Source organism: Microtus oregoni, unplaced genomic scaffold (assembly GCF_018167655.1).
Source record: "Microtus oregoni isolate MIOR12 unplaced genomic scaffold, Mior012 000000F_ref0000247, whole genome shotgun sequence".
Taxonomy (NCBI): domain Eukaryota; kingdom Metazoa; phylum Chordata; class Mammalia; order Rodentia; family Cricetidae; genus Microtus; species Microtus oregoni.
Window position 1 is genome coordinate 18,591,700 of NW_024543059.1, and position 17,883 is coordinate 18,609,582.

The window sequence follows — 17,883 nt, forward strand, 5'->3', positions numbered from 1 at the left end:
GTAATTATTTTGGGGCATAAGCTAGCCGAGCAGGCGGCCGGGGTTCTGGGAACGCAGCCCTGCTGCCCCATACTACTACACCTAACCCTCCTCCACTCTGCTACAGAGAAAGAGGGAGCAACAAAACCTCTGTATCTGTCCTTATGTTCTTCACCACTGGAACAAGACCTAGACTCAAGGAAAGACCAGTCCCAGTGGAATGGGAAGAGAAACAGCATGAGCTGAGACTGTGATATAAGATTCCGTGATCCCAGTGATGGAAGAGAAGAATCCAGATAGTAGTTTTGACTATATGAAATCTTCTTACACATTTGTACATGCACGCACACACACACACACACACACACGTACACACACACACACGTACACATCTCTCATATTGCCCCTGTTGCCTAAGGATACCAACTCCTTCCCTGGCACTTTCCCAAGATGGTTGTATCCCGTTAGAACCGAAGAAACTGGAAACTGAGCATCAGCCTATAGAGAAGGAAATGCCGCTCTAGAAAGTTTTGCTGCAACCTCTAGTGAGTCTAGATTCTGGATGAATCTAAAGAAAATGGCAGACTTTACCTCTGGGTACTTTTCTGGCCATCACACTCTAAAGGAGGGGACAAGGCTTTCAGACAACGTTCTTTAGGGACCTTTGATGGTGTGTCTAGTAAGTTTCTACAGCAAAATTGGGCTGCCATAATTCAATTTGTTGATGGTAGAATAAAGTCAACCAATTGGTTGGTTTTGATTTCTCAGTCACAGTGGGAACATACTGAAGGATGTCTTCAAGGCAGGAACATTCAGCCTTCCCACATCAGCTGCTTCCAGTGCTGCCAGGGCATAGAAAGCCTTTGGCATCATCATCATTTCCCCTGTTCCCTCTCTCAGCTCAATTATTTCCCCTTCAGGAATCCTTCTACAACATCCCACATAGTCCTTAGACACCCGGAGCTCCCTCAATGCTAATATCCACCCAAAGGACTGGGTTTATTCCGTTGTGTGTTGTTGTGCTTGGCATTTATGTGTCATGCCTGAGCACAGTAACTGTTCATTTGAAGTTTACAGAGTAAATGGAGCTAAGGTTTCCTGAGTAATAATTAACATGTCTCATCCATCTTAATGTTACCCTTTCAGGTAGCATTACCTTTCAGATAAAACTACCCTTTCTGGATAAACGCTTTTTTTATACATTCTACAGGTGGAGACTTTGGGGCTCCGTGCTGCAAAGTGTCTTGAGCAGTTCTGCAGAAGCAGGACTCGGTGTGGACTTGCTCTGAACCCAAGATTGTTTTCGTCATATAATTTCCCTCTTAGAAATGAACAGGAGAATTTTTGTTCAGTTCAGCAAGTAAGAATATGAAGTTTTGATCTGTGTACACCAGGACTGCTACAAATTTAGAGTCTAAAACAAAGAAGGAATATAAAAGAATCCAGCAAGAGCTAGCTCCTAACTAGTTAAGGTGAGCTGTACACTATGACTTGATCATCAGCGCTTGACTCCTTCAAGATGGCTCCAGTAATTACCACTAACAACTATTTACATGACTTGAATAGCTACAGTATTCACTATCTTTGACTTACTGTGTTTTTTAATTGTGTTATTATTTTATTATTAAAGTGGCCCTTTAATCTTCAGAGCTGCTCTATAGAGGTAGATGCCATTTTTATCCTTATTTTATAGACAAAGAAGCTAAGATTGATTAAAGTTGGGATAATTTGTCCAAGGTCACTGTGATGAAGGAATGGTGGGAATGGACTCCCAAGACCAATTCTTGCTTCTCAGCATCTCTTCTGGGTGTAAAGAAAACCAAGTCCAACTATTAGCATGCTTTTAAATCAGCTGGATGCTAGATAGGTCATCCTGGGACAAAGATGACCTGGGCTACACAGACCCGGCTGCTCCACAGTTAAAAGCATCCCCTTCCCTGACCCATTCATCCTCAGAAGGATTCGCACTTTGGTACCCATAAAGCCTACAATGATGTGGGAAGAAAAGTACACCGGGCAGTTACAAATCATATCCATCTCCACCGGTGCTCAGAAACAGTCTAGGAGGTTGTGTGTCATTTCAATTCTTCTGTGAGTGTGTGAAATTAGCAAACACGAAAGGCACACTTGAATTAGGCAACCTCACAGTGATGGTGGCCCTTTCACAAGGGTGCATCATTTGACTTAATGGGCTCTAATAAGGCAGGGCGGTCAGAGTCGCCTGGCTTCCCTGCGACTGCGGCACCCCTAATATTCTATATAGCACCAAATCTCTCTCCTGAGATCCCTCGGAAGGATGGATGATGGTAGCGCTCTTGTATGGCATTCATCTTCATGAATGAGCTGTTCCATCTCCTCTCATGAGCGGAGATAAATGTCAGAAGAGATCAGCCGCAGTGTATTACATGGCCACTCAGCGCCGGCAGGAAGTTTCCTTCCCTCTGCCCTTCAGCACTGAGATTGCTTTAGACCAGCGCTGGGAGAGGACTGGGGAAGGCGTGAAAGCCACAAGTCAGGCAGGGAAGCCAGCCACGGGGAAGTAAATAAAACAAACCAACATGTCCTTGCTTACTTTATGAGCGGCACAGAAAAAAATGAGTACACCCATTTTGTTCTTTCGTTTCAAGTCATCTTTCACCCCGCCAAATAGAGTGGTCTTGGATACGAAAGCAGAATAGAAGGAATAGAAGGGGAGATGACTGAGTTGTGCAATACAGAGGCAATATTAGAATTTCTCCTAAAATGTATTGTTTAGCTAGGTAATAAAAAAGAAATTAAAATTCCTAACGTTTAATGGAGGATTGACCTGACTAGTCTGTGCAGTCCTTGTCAACTCATATATGACAAGTAATTACAACATCATCACCTTGAATTGAGGGCAGTGAACTCAAACCCTCTCCCCTGCTTTAATCAGGGAGAGATTACAGAAAGCACACTAACTTCTACATCAGCTGTCTTGTGGCATGGAGCGCATCTTCAATGGCTCCAGCTCGGCTTTTGATGAGCGGACAGCAGGAATGACCTGGCCCTCCCTCTGACTTTTTCTTTTAGCTTCTGGCAAAGTATTTCAGCATCCTGAAGCACAGTTGTTGAGGGATCTGCAGATCAGCTTCTCTAAACTACCCCTCTCAGGGCAGGCACTTGCCTTTATAATGTTTAGAAATCACAGATTGATGACATCATGACATTGCAAACACATATAACAGGAAAAGAGCAAACTGCATACAGATGAGCCCCAAACCTTCAGTCCTAGCTTTCTCAAGAGTGCTATGCAGAATCTGGTTAGATATGGAAAACTACCGCGTTTGTTCAAATTATTCAAAAGTGTGGTTTGCACACACACACACACACATGTGCGCGCACACACACACACGAGTTTCGTTTATTCATTTGTTTCCCAGACAGGGCCTCACTATATAATCTGGGCAGGCTAGAAATTGATGAGAATCCTCCCGTATTAACCTCTAAAGCTCTGGGATTTCAGACATGGGCTACCAGTCAACCATAACTATAGTCTCAATAGTGAAGCCCATTGAAACTGTATAGTGTGTGCTGAGCTACCAAGAGAATAAAGATTGAGCAAATCTTTGTTTCATCTTGTTTTCTCATAATTTTAGCACTTCTAAGTTTCTCAATGTATGGAATAGCACAGTTAGGTGAAATCTTTAATTTTAAAGTAATTTATGAACGAATATTTATTCACTAGTGCATGGATAACTATTCCATGCTGCTAGTAGTTTGCTATCAAAATAATTTGGTGCTGCTTGTAATCGATAACCATTAATGGTGTAAATCAGCCAATATACCTTTGAAACTGTTCATTGTTTCTGATCAAATGGAGGCCTCATTCCTTCCAAGATTTTGTTGCCTTCATGCTTGCATTTAGCCACCCAGATACCACACTCATATTTCTCCTTACATTGAGCATCCTAATACTCCCTTAAAACAAGACATTCACTGGGAATCAAAGCCACAATGACAGCAGAGCGTCTGAGTTCATACCGACATAGAGAAGACTATGAATCATAAAGGTCCGGCTCTAACACTCCAGAGAGAATAAATGCAAAAGCGAAACAAAGAAAGGCTCTACAGCAGATCGATTCACAGATTGTGATGGGAGACTGGGTAGAAGACGTGGAACAGTAAACATATTTCATAATAGACAGAGGTGTTGTAATCTGTGGGTGAAGAGAGATTGCGCGTATCTGGCCTGTTGCTGTGTCGTATTGTTGGAAGCGCACTGTGGTGAACGATTGTAAAACAAACCACATCACAATGCAGCAGCCTTATCCATTCATCTCTGTTCCATCCACGAACAGAATATGAAAAATGAACTACATTATACATGCATGGTTTTCATCTTACCCCTCTGTTACTCCTTAATCACATTACAATTGTCTTGTTAATGAATCTAAAAGCTATTAACAGTGGCTTCCCTTAGGCCAGGGCTGTGCTTTCTGATATGAGTCTTCACCTTTCTCCTCCAAGGGGACACCTGCTCTCCTTGAACTTTATTCTTGCTCCCCAGTTCCAGGAGGAGCCCCCTACTGGCGAGCTCTAGTCCATTCGTTTAAAAATGCAAAACCTTGTGTTTGAGCAATCCTCATAAACCAGACCCTAGCAAGTTTTATATTGAGTCTTTTACATCTATTGACACTAACTGTTTTCAAAGGAAATTAAAAGATATTTCTGACACAATAAAAATTAGATTCCATATTCGTTCCCTGCAATTTTGAACTCTACAACCCTGGGGTGATTTTTAACCTAAATCTCCCTGTGCCGTAAAAGGAGTCCTAGGAGGTCCTAAGATAAGTGGGCCAGGAAGTAATTGCCATTTAGGGGAATGGAAAAGCCAACAAAGCTGTAATATTTTGCTATGCTTCTAAAGAACGTATGAAAATACTGTTTGGATCCATATTTTAATATATCGAGGACCGAGGCTGCCAACTCCTTTACTGCAGATTGTCTGTCAACTCAGCTCTGTGTGTTCTGTGCCAGTGTTATCTCTAGAGTGACTTCTGCTTTTATCCAAACAGAACAACAAGCCTGCTGACCTTTCCCGTCAATACCATCCCCAGAGCCCTGAAGCAGAGAGACATTAAGTGTATATACACCTTCCTAGTCGTCGATAATCATCCCAAACTCTAGATTATCTGCTGGCAGAATGTAAGGGACCTGCTGGAATCTTAGAAGAGGAAGGAGCCTTACTTTGGTCGAGAAAAAAGGCAGTAGGCTATTGATTCTTACGAGACCTGGCAATGAGTTAGAAAGGCATTGTGTAAAATCTGCCTGTCCTAACATTGCTTAGCCTTTGTTTACGTACTTGAATTTGTGTGCATGTAGGAAAAATGCACATGTAAATAATAAATCCATTTATTTTGTTAAGAATATGGATAATTTAAGTTTTCACCACAAATTTGCTGAGTAAATTGATGAAACTCTTGCTGCTGGTTGGAGACTAAATATGAATAATGTGACCCTTTCCTCCTTTGTTTTGGACACAAAGCTATCTTGTTATGGAAGGACGCACATATGTACACTTGTCATGTGATCATGCATAGAGTCAGGGCACAGCCTCTCAGACTTCCTGTTCATTGCGTCCATCGAAAATAGATGAAGAACTAAGGCTTCACACACTAACTATAGCTTCAGTATGGACAACTTCTAAGACCTGGCAATAAAATTCAAAAGTTTAAACTGTCATGTGTGAAGAGAAACTAATCATTTTTCAGTAATTCCAAAATTACTGAATGGGGGTTTAATATGTACCATTTCATCTAAAATGTCTCAAGGCAAGGTATTGACAAGTATGGCAGACAAACGGGTTGTGGATGTTTATAAGATCAACAGGACAAGAGAAAAATTTGAGAGCAAATGTCTGTGCACATCAAATGAAGCCAACTGACGTACTTGTAGTAGCAAATTTCAGAGCCTGTCCGTATCCAGGCAGGTCGGCCGAGAAGAGCCTCTTTCACAGAGTACAGGGTCGGCTGCATCCCTATGAAAAAAAAAAAGAAAAAGAAAGACATAAACCACAAGAAAAGAGAAGAAGCCAAATGATCGTGACCTCCAAAGATACCTAGTTCTTGATCCCTCAAGGCTGTGCTGTGAACATTCATTATATGTGGTCAAAGAAACCTTTCAAACATAATTCAATTTAGATATGGAGCCAAGGTGATTATCCCTGTGGGTCCTGAATGTAACCACAGATGTCCTTATCAGGAGGAGGCAAAGGGAGGTTTGACTAAAGAAGAGAAGCAATGTGACTGGAGACATTCTAAGTGTGCTACTGGCTTCATAGGAGGAGGTGCCAAAGCCAAGGTGTGCAAGGAAAACAGCTGTGCAATTAGAAGAACTACACGAATTCTCCTTTAAAATTCCCAGGGAGAACAGAGACCTGCATACACTCAAAACCCCATTTTTCAGGAAATGAGTGCAAGAGTCAAGGCTCATATTTTCTTTGTTCGGAATGAGTGTCTGTTCTAGGCAGTATGGAATAAAGGCAGGGCCCGAGGTCGTATGAAATAAAGATGGTGCCCACAGTTATTCTTCATTCAAAGCCACCCAAATACTCCAGGAAGTGAGCTTTCCCAAGTAGATCATGGGTATTTAAATCTTTCCAGCGTATTCTGAGTATGTAAAGCAGTGCCCAGGTAGATTTTGAAGCGCTCCTGTCTCGCAGCAATCAGGCCAATATATTTAGTCTTGTGATATTTAAAAGACGAAAAGGAGAGATAAGCGAAAGCATTTTCCAGGCTCCAAAGTGAAAAATCTGCACCTCAGAATGCAGTGCAAAACTGTGTGCACCACTCGCATTCTGTGGGAAGTGAGAAACCCTCCCCATCCCTCCTATTTACACTGTGCACTGTCCCACTGGCAGGCGAAGGTCACCAGTCCAGCCTCAAGTCTTCTGGGACTCAAAAAGGGCTCCTGACAATAATCCAAACAATCAAGAAGTGTCACCGTCCATGATATATACAGAAACCCCCGGGCCCCAATAGTTCGTACCATAGTTGAACTGGCTGTTGGGTTTCTCACAGTTGATGACGTTGAAGCGGTAAGGGACGGCAGCCTTCATGCCGCTCACCTTGAAGTAGAACCACTGCTGATGCTGGGAGCTGTTTACGTCAGCGTTGACCAACAAGTCATACTCGAACCTGTAGAGTCAGAAACGAGATCAAACGGTGGAGCTGCTCTTCGAAAATAAAAAGGTGCTTTTTTTTGTCTACTTTGTGCACAGTCTCCCATTCTTGACCCCAGATAAATGATATTTGTCTTAGGATTTCTATCGCTGTGATGAAACACCGTGACCAAAGCAAGTTGGGGAGGAAGGGGTTTATTTGGCTTACGCGGTCATTATTGATGGCAGTCAGCGCAGGACCTGAAAGGGCAAGAACCTGGAGGCAGGAGCTGATGAAGAGGTCACAGAAGAGCGGTGCTTGCTAGCTGGTTCATCATTACTTGCTCAGCCCATCACTACCCAGCACTACCCATCCAGGAATAGCACCACCCACAGTAGGCTGGACCCTCCTCCCCCCTTCAATCAGTAATTAAGAAAATGCCCCACAGTGAGAATTTATGGAGGAACTTTCTCTACTGTGGTTTCATCCATTCAGAGAACCCCAGTTTGTCATAAGTTGATACAAAACCAGCCAGCACATGGTTATGTGGTAATTATGGAAAGAGAGAGCTTGGTACAAGACACGAGAGTAGAGGAGAGCTCATTGATGGAGCCCCACCCACCTCTCACCCTGTGGCTGTCAGGACCACACCAATGAGCTCACTGTGCAATAACTGAAGTATACTCCACTGGGTGGGTAAATCAGGTCCACAGGCAATTCTATGACCCTTGCTTTCTACTGTTCCCATAGTGCTGGCTCCGAAAAGCAGGCATTAAAAATCCTTACTGAAATGTTCATTTTCTTATAATTTACTCAGTCACTCTAACTATCACTGATTTCTTGAGGATTATGGTCTCTGGTCAAAGGCAGATCTAGAGAAAAAGAAGTTGAGCTACAGCAGCAACTTGGGCAGATTCTGGACTGAAAATAATCCAGGTAGGAGACTCTTAGGTTAAGTATTACCTCCTGGGTCCCTCTCATTTGACTTTAGAAATAAAAACCGAGGTACACAGTGTGTGACTGGTTCCCTTTCTTTAGAAACCTATGCTTACATTTGGGTGTGTATAGCTCAACGTCCCGCCTCCCACTGTAAGAAAAGCAAAATCAAACAGAAGCCATGGGACAAAGCAGAAGCTTAGCTGATAGTAGGAGAAGTAGGTTGGAAAGTTGGCGGGATTGTCTTTGTCTTTAGCTCAAGTAACTCAACTTGCCTCAGTCTTATGTGTCAGGCTTTGTTGCAGTTGTTCATGTACAAAAGGAAAAACAAAACCAAAGGATCGTACTGTATATAACTCTCCCCGCCTCCCAAAAATTAACTTCAAAAATGACATGTTAAATCTGAGCTACTCTAAGCTCTAAGTTCGAGTCATGGTGAGCATGTGTCCCTGCGTAACAGCATGACGGCTGAGTGCTTGCCATGTGCCATGCACTAATCCATGAGTTTTATGCAGACTAATTAATTTTAACAAAGCAGGTGTTACTGCTAACCTCATTTTTCAGGCGAGAAAAATAAAAGCATGGAGTGGCTAGGCAATTCAATCCTAGGCCAGCTAGAAAGAGGCAGAGGGAGAAGGAGCCATGGTTATTTGATTGCAGCCCGTGAGGCTACTATAGCATTAACTGTCATCGACTGCGTGATTCATCAGACGTTCACCCATAGAAGAAGGCTTATCTAACTAGCAAGTCTAGTTCATTCTGTGGCACAATTGTCTTACATCAAAGAAGCTTGTAAGAGGATTATTTCACCACAATTGGAAAGTGATCATCTCCTTCATGTTAGCTTTTTACCCCCATCCCTAGTCTCTCCTAGCTGTGAGGTCATTTTCTATTCATAAAATCTCATTGGTAGCTTTTGCCAGAGATGCATAGCAGGGTCCCTGGAACGGAGGATGGAATCCAAGATTGTTGCCTCCTAAAGACAGCCCTATGGAATTAATAGTTTTCAAGAGGAGAAGGAATTGGGAATGTCATGTACCCTTCTGTGTCAACAGGTCCAGCCTTGGAATAATGGAAGCATAAATATGTACCGAGAGAGTCTCAGACACTGAAATATGGAAGTGCTATTTAGAACACAAATATGCTATACATAGAAACACATGTATGCATATGGTGAACTGTTCACCTTGCTAAGTTATCAGCCAATGAGTTCCTTCATTGTCTGTTGACAAACATTTGAAAAGTGGGGGAGGAAAACGCTAATTGCTAGGTAGCATTTGCCAATTTTCTTGGTAAAGATACTATCACAATACTAATATGAGGTCACTGAATGGATAAGGACAAAAAAATGGCCAAGCCCTGCTCTGCTGACAGAAACCACACCTGCAGCTGTTCTTACTTACTCTCGTACTTGGATGGCTTTGCGAAGATTTCCTGATTCAAACTTGGAGTGGAATCTTAAGCAGTCAGAAACAGAGCCTTGTGAAGGCCTATGAGAGAAGAGGAACATGTTAACATGTCATATCTCTATGCTTAGACACAGTTCTATATTTCTTAAAGATAAGATGTCTTTTATAATGTTTGAAACAGAATTGTCAGCATGCTGGTTTTAGAAACAGAAGTGGATTGCCAACATGGAACACATGTATTAACTCCCATGAACAGAATTCTCCATATTTCCCATTCCATGGTTGTCCAGGACCACCTACCCAGGCTCATCTAAACTGAAGACGACTTTATTTACAACATCCCTGGGCTGGAGGAGCCTCCGGATATCCTCCAGTATCTTGATCCTTGAAAAGAAAATTGGAAGCAATGTAAACGTTGGTGCCCACTCTTTACCTCAGTCTTAGAAGTCATTAGAAAAACACAGAAAGAAAATCTGCTTAACACCGTCTCAGCCTTAGGATCAGGGGTACAGACAGCACTGTCCTTCTGCTTCCCCTCTTTAGGAAAGCACTAAGATACATGAGCAGCAGGTACATGGGAAAGTGATAGATTTTATTTAAGGGATTCATAGCTTGAAGGAAGTCATCTAAAGAATCTGGGCTAGAGTACTGAAGTTCTTCTGGCTGTATGAATAAGAGATTCCTCTGCTCCGAGGGAGCTTTGAGGGAGGAATTACCACTATTGACTATCTGCATCCTTGAAGCTTGCATGGCTCCAGCCAGCCAGGCTTCTACTTCGTATTTATTCCATACATTTGCATTCCTTGAACTCTGTTCTCTAAGTGAGGTCAGGCTTCTGTCTGAATGGAAAAAAAAAAAACTATCTGTGAGATTTAAATAAGAGGGATAGAAGTTGAAGAGGGATTTCTTACCTCTCCTCACATTCCCAATTAATTTTGCTGACTTTGGGTAAGAGAGCAGAGAAGTTGAACTGAACCAACCCAAAGCCTGAACTGAGAACAGAGAGGTTCTGTGCAGAAGTAAGATGTGAAACAGACCACCTACAAAGTCGTAAGCATGAGGGGCCTGACCGTGGCATTCGTGTTGAGATGAGATCAGTCAAAAATTCAAGTGGGAACTGTTCTTGAACCCTAGCATCAAAAGAATAATTTGCTGAAGACATGAAATTTAAATTAAACCAAGATTCCGGTCTGCACATTTGACTCTACAGGCTTCAAATATGTATACCTGTTTTTTTTTTCCTCCAGAGAAATATGTTTTCCTTCCTTTTATCAGATTTAATTTTAATCTCACTGTGCTGATCCAAAAACAATGCAGTCTTTCTTGAATTCTGGCAATAATCTATCATTTAGGATTTCTGCCCTGGAGAAAACATGGGGTGTTTTTCCTTCCCTTCCTCAGCGATACAGCAAAACCACTCTCCAAACACTAGGAATGGAAATATGCTACTCTTCTCTATCAGGAAGAAATCAAATGCCAATTTGTAGTAAATACAAAAGCGGTCTCAAGCAATCAGCTCCTTGTTTTTCTGAAAAGCTTCCTCGTAAAAAAGGTTCCAGTATGTAGAGATGCTATATGATGTTCCCCGCTGTGATAGCTTGGATATGATTCAAGGGTTCATATTAGAATAATCCAAGAGATTCTCTGCCCAGAAATACATGCCTACCACTACCCCACACTTGCTCTATGCTCCAGTTTAGAGGCAAGATTATGTGTCTCCAAAGGGCTTTAAGGTACTCCAGGCTAATGCTTACTTTCCAACAGTTGGAAGATATTTTAAGGAGAAAAATCTATGACTTCCAAGTCAGTAACACCCTCACCTCTGTACTCCCCTTTTGCGATCCAGCATGGGCTGAGCAGTGGGAGGTGGACAGTGACCCCAGAAATCAGGAAATGCCATCGTCTCAAATCCCACAGCTGATCTGGTCCTCACAGCATTTGCCATGTAAAGATGCAGATCGTGGAAAGGTATGTGCTTGGGATGTGTGTGCAGAAGCTTCTCGGCCACTTCACTGATTTCTTCTGACTTAGTGGAGTTGGAAAATGAGGAACTTATCTTTGGGCAGGAAATTGATTCTATGTCCCAAGCAGCCTCTTCTAGGGAAGCTTGGACGTCAGAGGTATCGTGACCAACAGACACTGTTTCCAAGCCATTTTGTTGTATACTCTGGTTGACATTCGATATAGGTCTTTGTTTTGAGGACAGCTGTATACTGGACTTCCTTGTCTTCACCATGTCCAGAATGGAACTGTGGACTGTGTCTTCTCCTTCTCGTCCCCAGGAGCTGTGATCCCTGTTGAGGCACTGTTGTCTTAGAGTGGGAACATTTGGAATGTGATAGTGATTGGCACATGGGGTGTCTTTGAGGTTCAAATCATCTCCACATTTGGGTTCTAGTTCCTTTAAAGTCAAAGTAGAAAAAATGCCTATATTAATGTTTCCTTGCAGAGAGAGAATACAATTTGACCCCTATGATAGCTGTCTGGACCCAAAGCTAAGTGTAACTCTTGTGATTTAGGGATCTTTGCAAAGAGCCAAGCAAAGGTGAAAAAAAAAAAACTTTAAGAATAAATGAATGCCAGAATCACACAAAAGTCATGCTCAGAAGAGAATTTGGATGAGTCTAACATAATTCTATATAGTTTGAAACTTTTTTGCAGCCCCCCCCCCCATTCAATTACAGTCTGAGTGAACAGCCTCATTTATAGAGTCTCCAGTGATACACTGTGCCCCAGGCAGTGCCTTTGATTTGAAGACAATTCTGTTGGGTTTTTTTTTTTTAAGTCTTCACACTGAACTGAATTTTTTTTTTCACTGAAACTTTGACCACTGATCATCTTCTTCTTTCTAAAGCGAAATAGGATATATCAAGTCCTCTCTACGTGTGCCCCTCTCTGCCCTTTGATGTGGTCAGACTCATAATTTGTTAAAAGCAATAAGAAAATAACAGAGATCAAAAGGCAGGTCCAAGACTCAATATCAGCAACAGCAGAAGCAGCAGCAACTGCATACTGGGTTAGGACCGCCAGATCCAGATTAGATTTTCCTGACCAGAAAGCCTGGAATCTGGATGGTGACCTTTAACAATCCATCTACGGTGATGACCTTTCCAATTTGACAGAAAAACACCTAAATTATCCAGAATTTTCATTTGCTTCTTAGTGTGGAGCCAGGGCTCTATGTCCACGCAGCAGGTTAAGGTTAGTAATGTGTGATTTCAAGTGAGTTCCAGAGTGTCAGGCCTTAGGACCCTTGAGAATGTTCTGGTCTCACTATCCTTCTTCCTTTTCTATCTCTCTTAGAAGGATCTAGAACTGGTGGTGACGGTGAACAATGTGAGCTTCTGGAAACCTCTGTTTGGCTTCTCAGGTCCCGCAAAGATCACACCATACACCATCAAGTACACATCAGCAGCCTGTGCTCACCTCAAAGCTACAGGAGAGCTCAGGACAGAGAGCATCATACTGTGCCAGCTCCTCCTCAGGTCGGTCAAGATCAGGTTTAGAACTCAGTTTGTTCATATCTGTTTCCAAGTCGTCATCCTACATAACAAAGAACAGGTCACAGTCAAGACATCTACCCTGCAGGGTGTCAAGACACAATCATACCTATTTCTTTACCAGGTGAGGCCATGAGTTCTTTATCTTCAGATTATAATACTAGTACAGCCAGGAAAGAATTTGACATACTAGGTTATATTTTTAAACTTAAAAGAATGAGGTCATTCCCACCAGCAATGGGTGATTGTACCCCTTTCTCCACAACCTCTCCAGCAAAGGCTATTATTGGTGTTTTTTATTTTAGCCATTCTGACAGGTGTAAGGTGGTATCTTAAAGTTGTCTTGATTTGCATTTCCCTGATCGCTAAGGAAGTTGAGCATGACCTTAAGTATCTTTTGGCCATTTGAACTTCTTCTGTTGAGAATTCTCTGTTCAGCTCAGTGCCCCATTTTATAATTGGGTTGATTAGCCTTTTACGGTCTAGTTTCTTGAGTTCTTTATATATTTTGGAGATCAAACCTTTGTCCGTTGCAGGGTTGGTGAAGATCTTCTCCCAGTCAGTGGGTTGTCTTTTTGTCTTAGTGACACAATGGGGATGTTCTATTGGGATCTCACCAAGGCCAGCTGGCCTAGGTCTGAAAAAGCATGGGATAAATCCGGACTAGCTGAACATAGCGGACAATGAGGAATACTGAGAATTCAAGAACAATTGCAGTGGGTTTTTGATCCTACTGCACGTACTGGCTTTGTGGGAGCCTAGGCAGTTTGAATGCTCACCGTACGAGACCTGGATAGAGGTGGGCAGTCCTTGGGCTTCCCACAGGTCAGGGAACCCTGATTGCTCTTCGAGCAGATGAGGGAGGGGGACTTGATCGGGGGGAGGGGGAGGGAAATGGGAAGCGGTTGTGGGGACGAGGCAGAAATCCTTAATAAATAAATAAATTTAAAAAAGGAAAAAAAAAAAAAAGAATGAGGTCATAAACCTTTTTACACCAGGTATGTCAGTATTATACCAGCCATCACCAGAAATAAATAATAAAGCGCACTATAAGGACTTCTTGGTGTTGTTCATAAATAATAGCATCTCTGTTATTACCCTTTTTCACCTGGCTACCTTTGCTGTGTGGGTGTTTCACCTGCACAAACATTCAATGATCGCTTTGTATGAGCAACTGCCTTTCTAGGTACTAATGTGATGTGGGAGTGATTTCTTATTAATAAAGAAACTGCCTAGACCCATTTGATAGGCCAACCCTTAGGTAGGCGGAGTAAACAGAACGGAATGCTGGGAGAAAGAAGCTGAGTCAAGGAGTCGCCATGATTCTCCCACTCCAGACAGATGCAGGTTAAGATCTTTCCTGGTAAGCCAGCTCGTGGGCTACACAGATTAATAGAAATGGGTTAGATCAATATGTAAGAGCTAGCCAATAAGAAACTGAAACTAATGGGTCAGGCAGTGTTTAAAAGAATACAGTTTCTGTATAATTATTTCGGGTAAAGCTAGCCATGCGGGCGGCCGCATGCCAGGGACGCAGCCCTGCCGCTCGTAACACAACAGAATGGCACCCAACGTGGGGCTAAATCCACTTAAAAACCTGAGAAGGCTTAAAAATAAGGGAGAGAGACTTTAACACAGATTTTTGCTGTTTGTTGGTGGCGTGCTGTAGAGAGATTTCCTGATTCGGCAACAGCAACAGAAAAAAAAGCTGCGTCATTTTAAAGTGCGGCTTCTTGGGGCTGTGCCGCCAGTGCAAACTCTGGCTTTAAAGCATTTCAATGGATTTTATGGGACTGGATGTTTGTGTTCCCACTTGGGATCGGAAGGAGAGTGCTCTCAGCGCTCCCCGCCTGCACCTGGGCAGATGGCAGAATCAGGCTTAGGCAGGCGGAAGAGCATGGTGAAAGAGACGTGTTTTCAGACTGCGCAGTGCTCTGCATGTCAGATTTGGTTGTAACTTGGATAAAAAGAGTTTCTGTGCTGCATGCTCAGTCTCAAAATTAAACTACTGAGTGCGGCTCCAATGAGGACTTGCTGTGTGCCTGGAACTGTGCACAGCTCAGGGCACCAAATGGATCTGAGGCAGGAGCGGCTGCTCCTTGCTGAACTGTGCTGGTTGGCAGGAACTACCGTAATTACCATAATAACAGCACAGTTAAGGTTTAGACTGGGCAGGACACAGGTGGTACCGTATTACCTGTACATGGTGCAACTTAAGTTTTTAAGAAGTGCTTAACATTTTAAGAAATGCTCCTGGATAGTAAAAATATTACAGATTCACAATAAAACAGATTCAGACATAACAGACCTCAGTGGATCACAGCGTTGGATGAATGTACATAGGCTTGAGAGAGAAAAGAATAAAAATATAGAGAATAAAGCAAATGTCTTAAAAAAAAAGGGTAAAGTCTTTAAAGAGACAGAGTACAGATAGTTAAGAGATTAAAAGAAATAAAGAAAAATAAGCCACGTAAAAATGAAAAATTCACAGAGAGTCTGGATTATGTACATTGTGTTTTCTTTAAAATTTTTGACTGTGAAGGAGCTAAGTACAGAGAGACATTTCATTATATGGGCTGCCAAGTGGAACCAAAACGGATATCATGAGGGTATGACTTCAGAATTTGGGTCTAAGGATATGATGCTTTGGAAAGGGTCTTCTTTTGTTTTCACAGAGGACCAGACCCTGTGGATTGCATCTATCCCGATATGGTATGATAGACCACGACCTCCTGAAAAGTTCCTGTGAACACCCTCAAAAAATTACGTCACTCAACTGGCAACTGAGATAAACCTGGCACACAGGTTACACCCTAAATGATCTGATTAACAGCGCCCCCATTCAGCAGGAAGCAGTTTGGAGAGAAAAAACTGCGCCCATGTTCCCAAAATATTGTTTGTAAATGTTCTTTTACATTTAAAGGGGGAAATGATATAGGTATGAGTAATTTGCATTGGTGTGGATTTTACAGTCAATTTTGTTATATGTATATGTATTTCTGATCTTGATTAAGGTATTGTGATTGTGTAGTTCATTTAAAAATGTAATGTATAATTAAGAAATATAGGTTAATGGTTAATCATCAATAATAGTCAAGCTTGTAGTCATGTTAGTTAGATTTTCTAGATATATAGAGATACATTTCAGTTAGATAGACATTCTTCATATCTTTCAAAGACTGCAGAATATGGCATTTAATGTTTTAATAACTTAGGACTTTTCATGACAATGAGACATATCTGCTCCTGGTGGCACCAATCTACTTTGAGAGGAAGATGGGCATCGAAGAGGATCCTTATGGAGTTGGATAGCCATTTGGGCAAGAAGCTGTTCTTGCCTGGACTGTTGCATAAAATGGACACAGAGAACCCGCAGAGAGAGGACTGCTGAACTTGCCTAAGGTCTTTTGGGGTTCATGACTCATGAAAGAGTCTGTGAGACATTCTGCAGGACACAGCAGATAGTGACTGAACTGTCTTTGAAATTTCCTGCTTCATGAAAATGTCTGCTGGATACTATGGGCCTGAAGGCTGAAGATGGATGCCCCAACCATACAAAAGAACTTTGGGTGACTGTCCAGGCAGCAAGATGTCTCTGTCATTTCTAGAGTTTTCTTATTTCTTGTTTACTTAGGTAGTATTATATCCTTCTGGAGTCTTTGATGGAGTTGAAGAATAAATAGATAGTTATAGTTTTCCTTAGTTATGATAAAAGATAAAATAGATATAAATATTGTAACTGTAATTCTTGCTTGATAACTGTTTTGCTATATGTAATTTTACTATGTTAAAGTTAAAGCCTTTCTTTTTTGTTTAAACAGAAAAAGGGGAAATGATGTGGGAGTGATTTCTTATTAATAAAGAAACTGCCTAGACCCATTTGATAGGCCAACCCTTAGGTAGGCGGAGTAAACAGAACGGAATGCTGGGAGAAAGAAGCTGAGTCAAGGAGTCGCCATGATTCTCCCACTCCAGACAGATGCAGGTTAAGATCTTTCCTGGTAAGCCAGCTCGTGGGCTACACAGATTAATAGAAATGGGTTAGATCAATATGTAAGAGCTAGCCAATAAGAAACTGAAACTAATGGGTCAGGCAGTGTTTAAAAGAATACAGTTTCTGTATAATTATTTCGGGTAAAGCTAGCCATGCGGGCGGCCGCATGCCAGGGACGCAGCCCTGCCGCTCGTAACACAACACTAATGAGTCCGTGGTGATGGAACAAAGGTCCGTGGTCCTGTGGGACTTGTCTTCTAGTAAGAGAACTGAGACAGAAACAAAGTAAATGGAACACAGTCCTTTCTAACGGTGGCAAGCGTCCTAAAAGCACTGGAGGGTGGAGACAAAATTGGCATTAAGACTAGAGTGTCTGGGTCCAAGGCGCGACTGCAGCTGGGGTTTGTGTTGATATCCATGGCCCATGTTACCACCAAGGGCCATTTGAATGTCCATGAACCATTCTACCACCTAAAGCCATAGTGAGGTCCATGGACCATGTGGCCACTGGAGGCCATACTGATCTGAATGGCCATGGCAATGGCCCAGCTTGTGCTGCCTTTGAGGACCAGGTTGAAGACCACAGTCCCACTGCAGCCAACATCTGTGTTGATGTCTGTAGCTCCTGTTGCCATCTAAGGCCAAGTGGATGTCTGTGGTCTATGCTGTAGCCTGAGGCCATGTTGATGTCTGTGGTCTGGGCTGTCTCTCAGGGCCTTGTCTGGGTCAGTGGTCCTATTATAATCAGGGCCACGTTTGTGGTCTGTGCTGTCACCAGAAACAGGGTGGAAGTCCATGACTGTGCGCTTCCTGCTGACTATGCAGAGCAAGGAAGCTTCTTTGGCCATGTTATCTATGATTGCTGATGCACAGTTGAGAAAGAGGGACATACAAGACTTCTTTGACCTTCCCTACTCCCACCCCACTCCAACCTCACCCCACTC

The 17,883-nt window shown here is 42.5% G+C and overlaps 1 protein-coding gene across 1 annotated transcript in view; it reads right to left on the reverse strand.

Annotated features, from left to right (window-relative positions):
• Positions 1-17,883, reverse strand: part of Agbl1 (AGBL carboxypeptidase 1) — a 720,481-nt gene that overhangs the window by 599,892 nt on the left and 102,706 nt on the right. Inside the window, exons 10-15 of the mRNA XM_041650016.1 lie at positions 12,872-12,988; positions 11,266-11,846; positions 9,746-9,829; positions 9,440-9,526; positions 6,988-7,136; positions 5,890-5,977 (exon numbers count right to left, since the gene is read on the reverse strand). Of these exons, the coding sequence (XP_041505950.1) occupies positions 5,890-5,977; positions 6,988-7,136; positions 9,440-9,526; positions 9,746-9,829; positions 11,266-11,846; positions 12,872-12,988 (1,106 nt within the window). The remainder of the gene's footprint in view (positions 1-5,889; positions 5,978-6,987; positions 7,137-9,439; positions 9,527-9,745; positions 9,830-11,265; positions 11,847-12,871; positions 12,989-17,883) is intronic.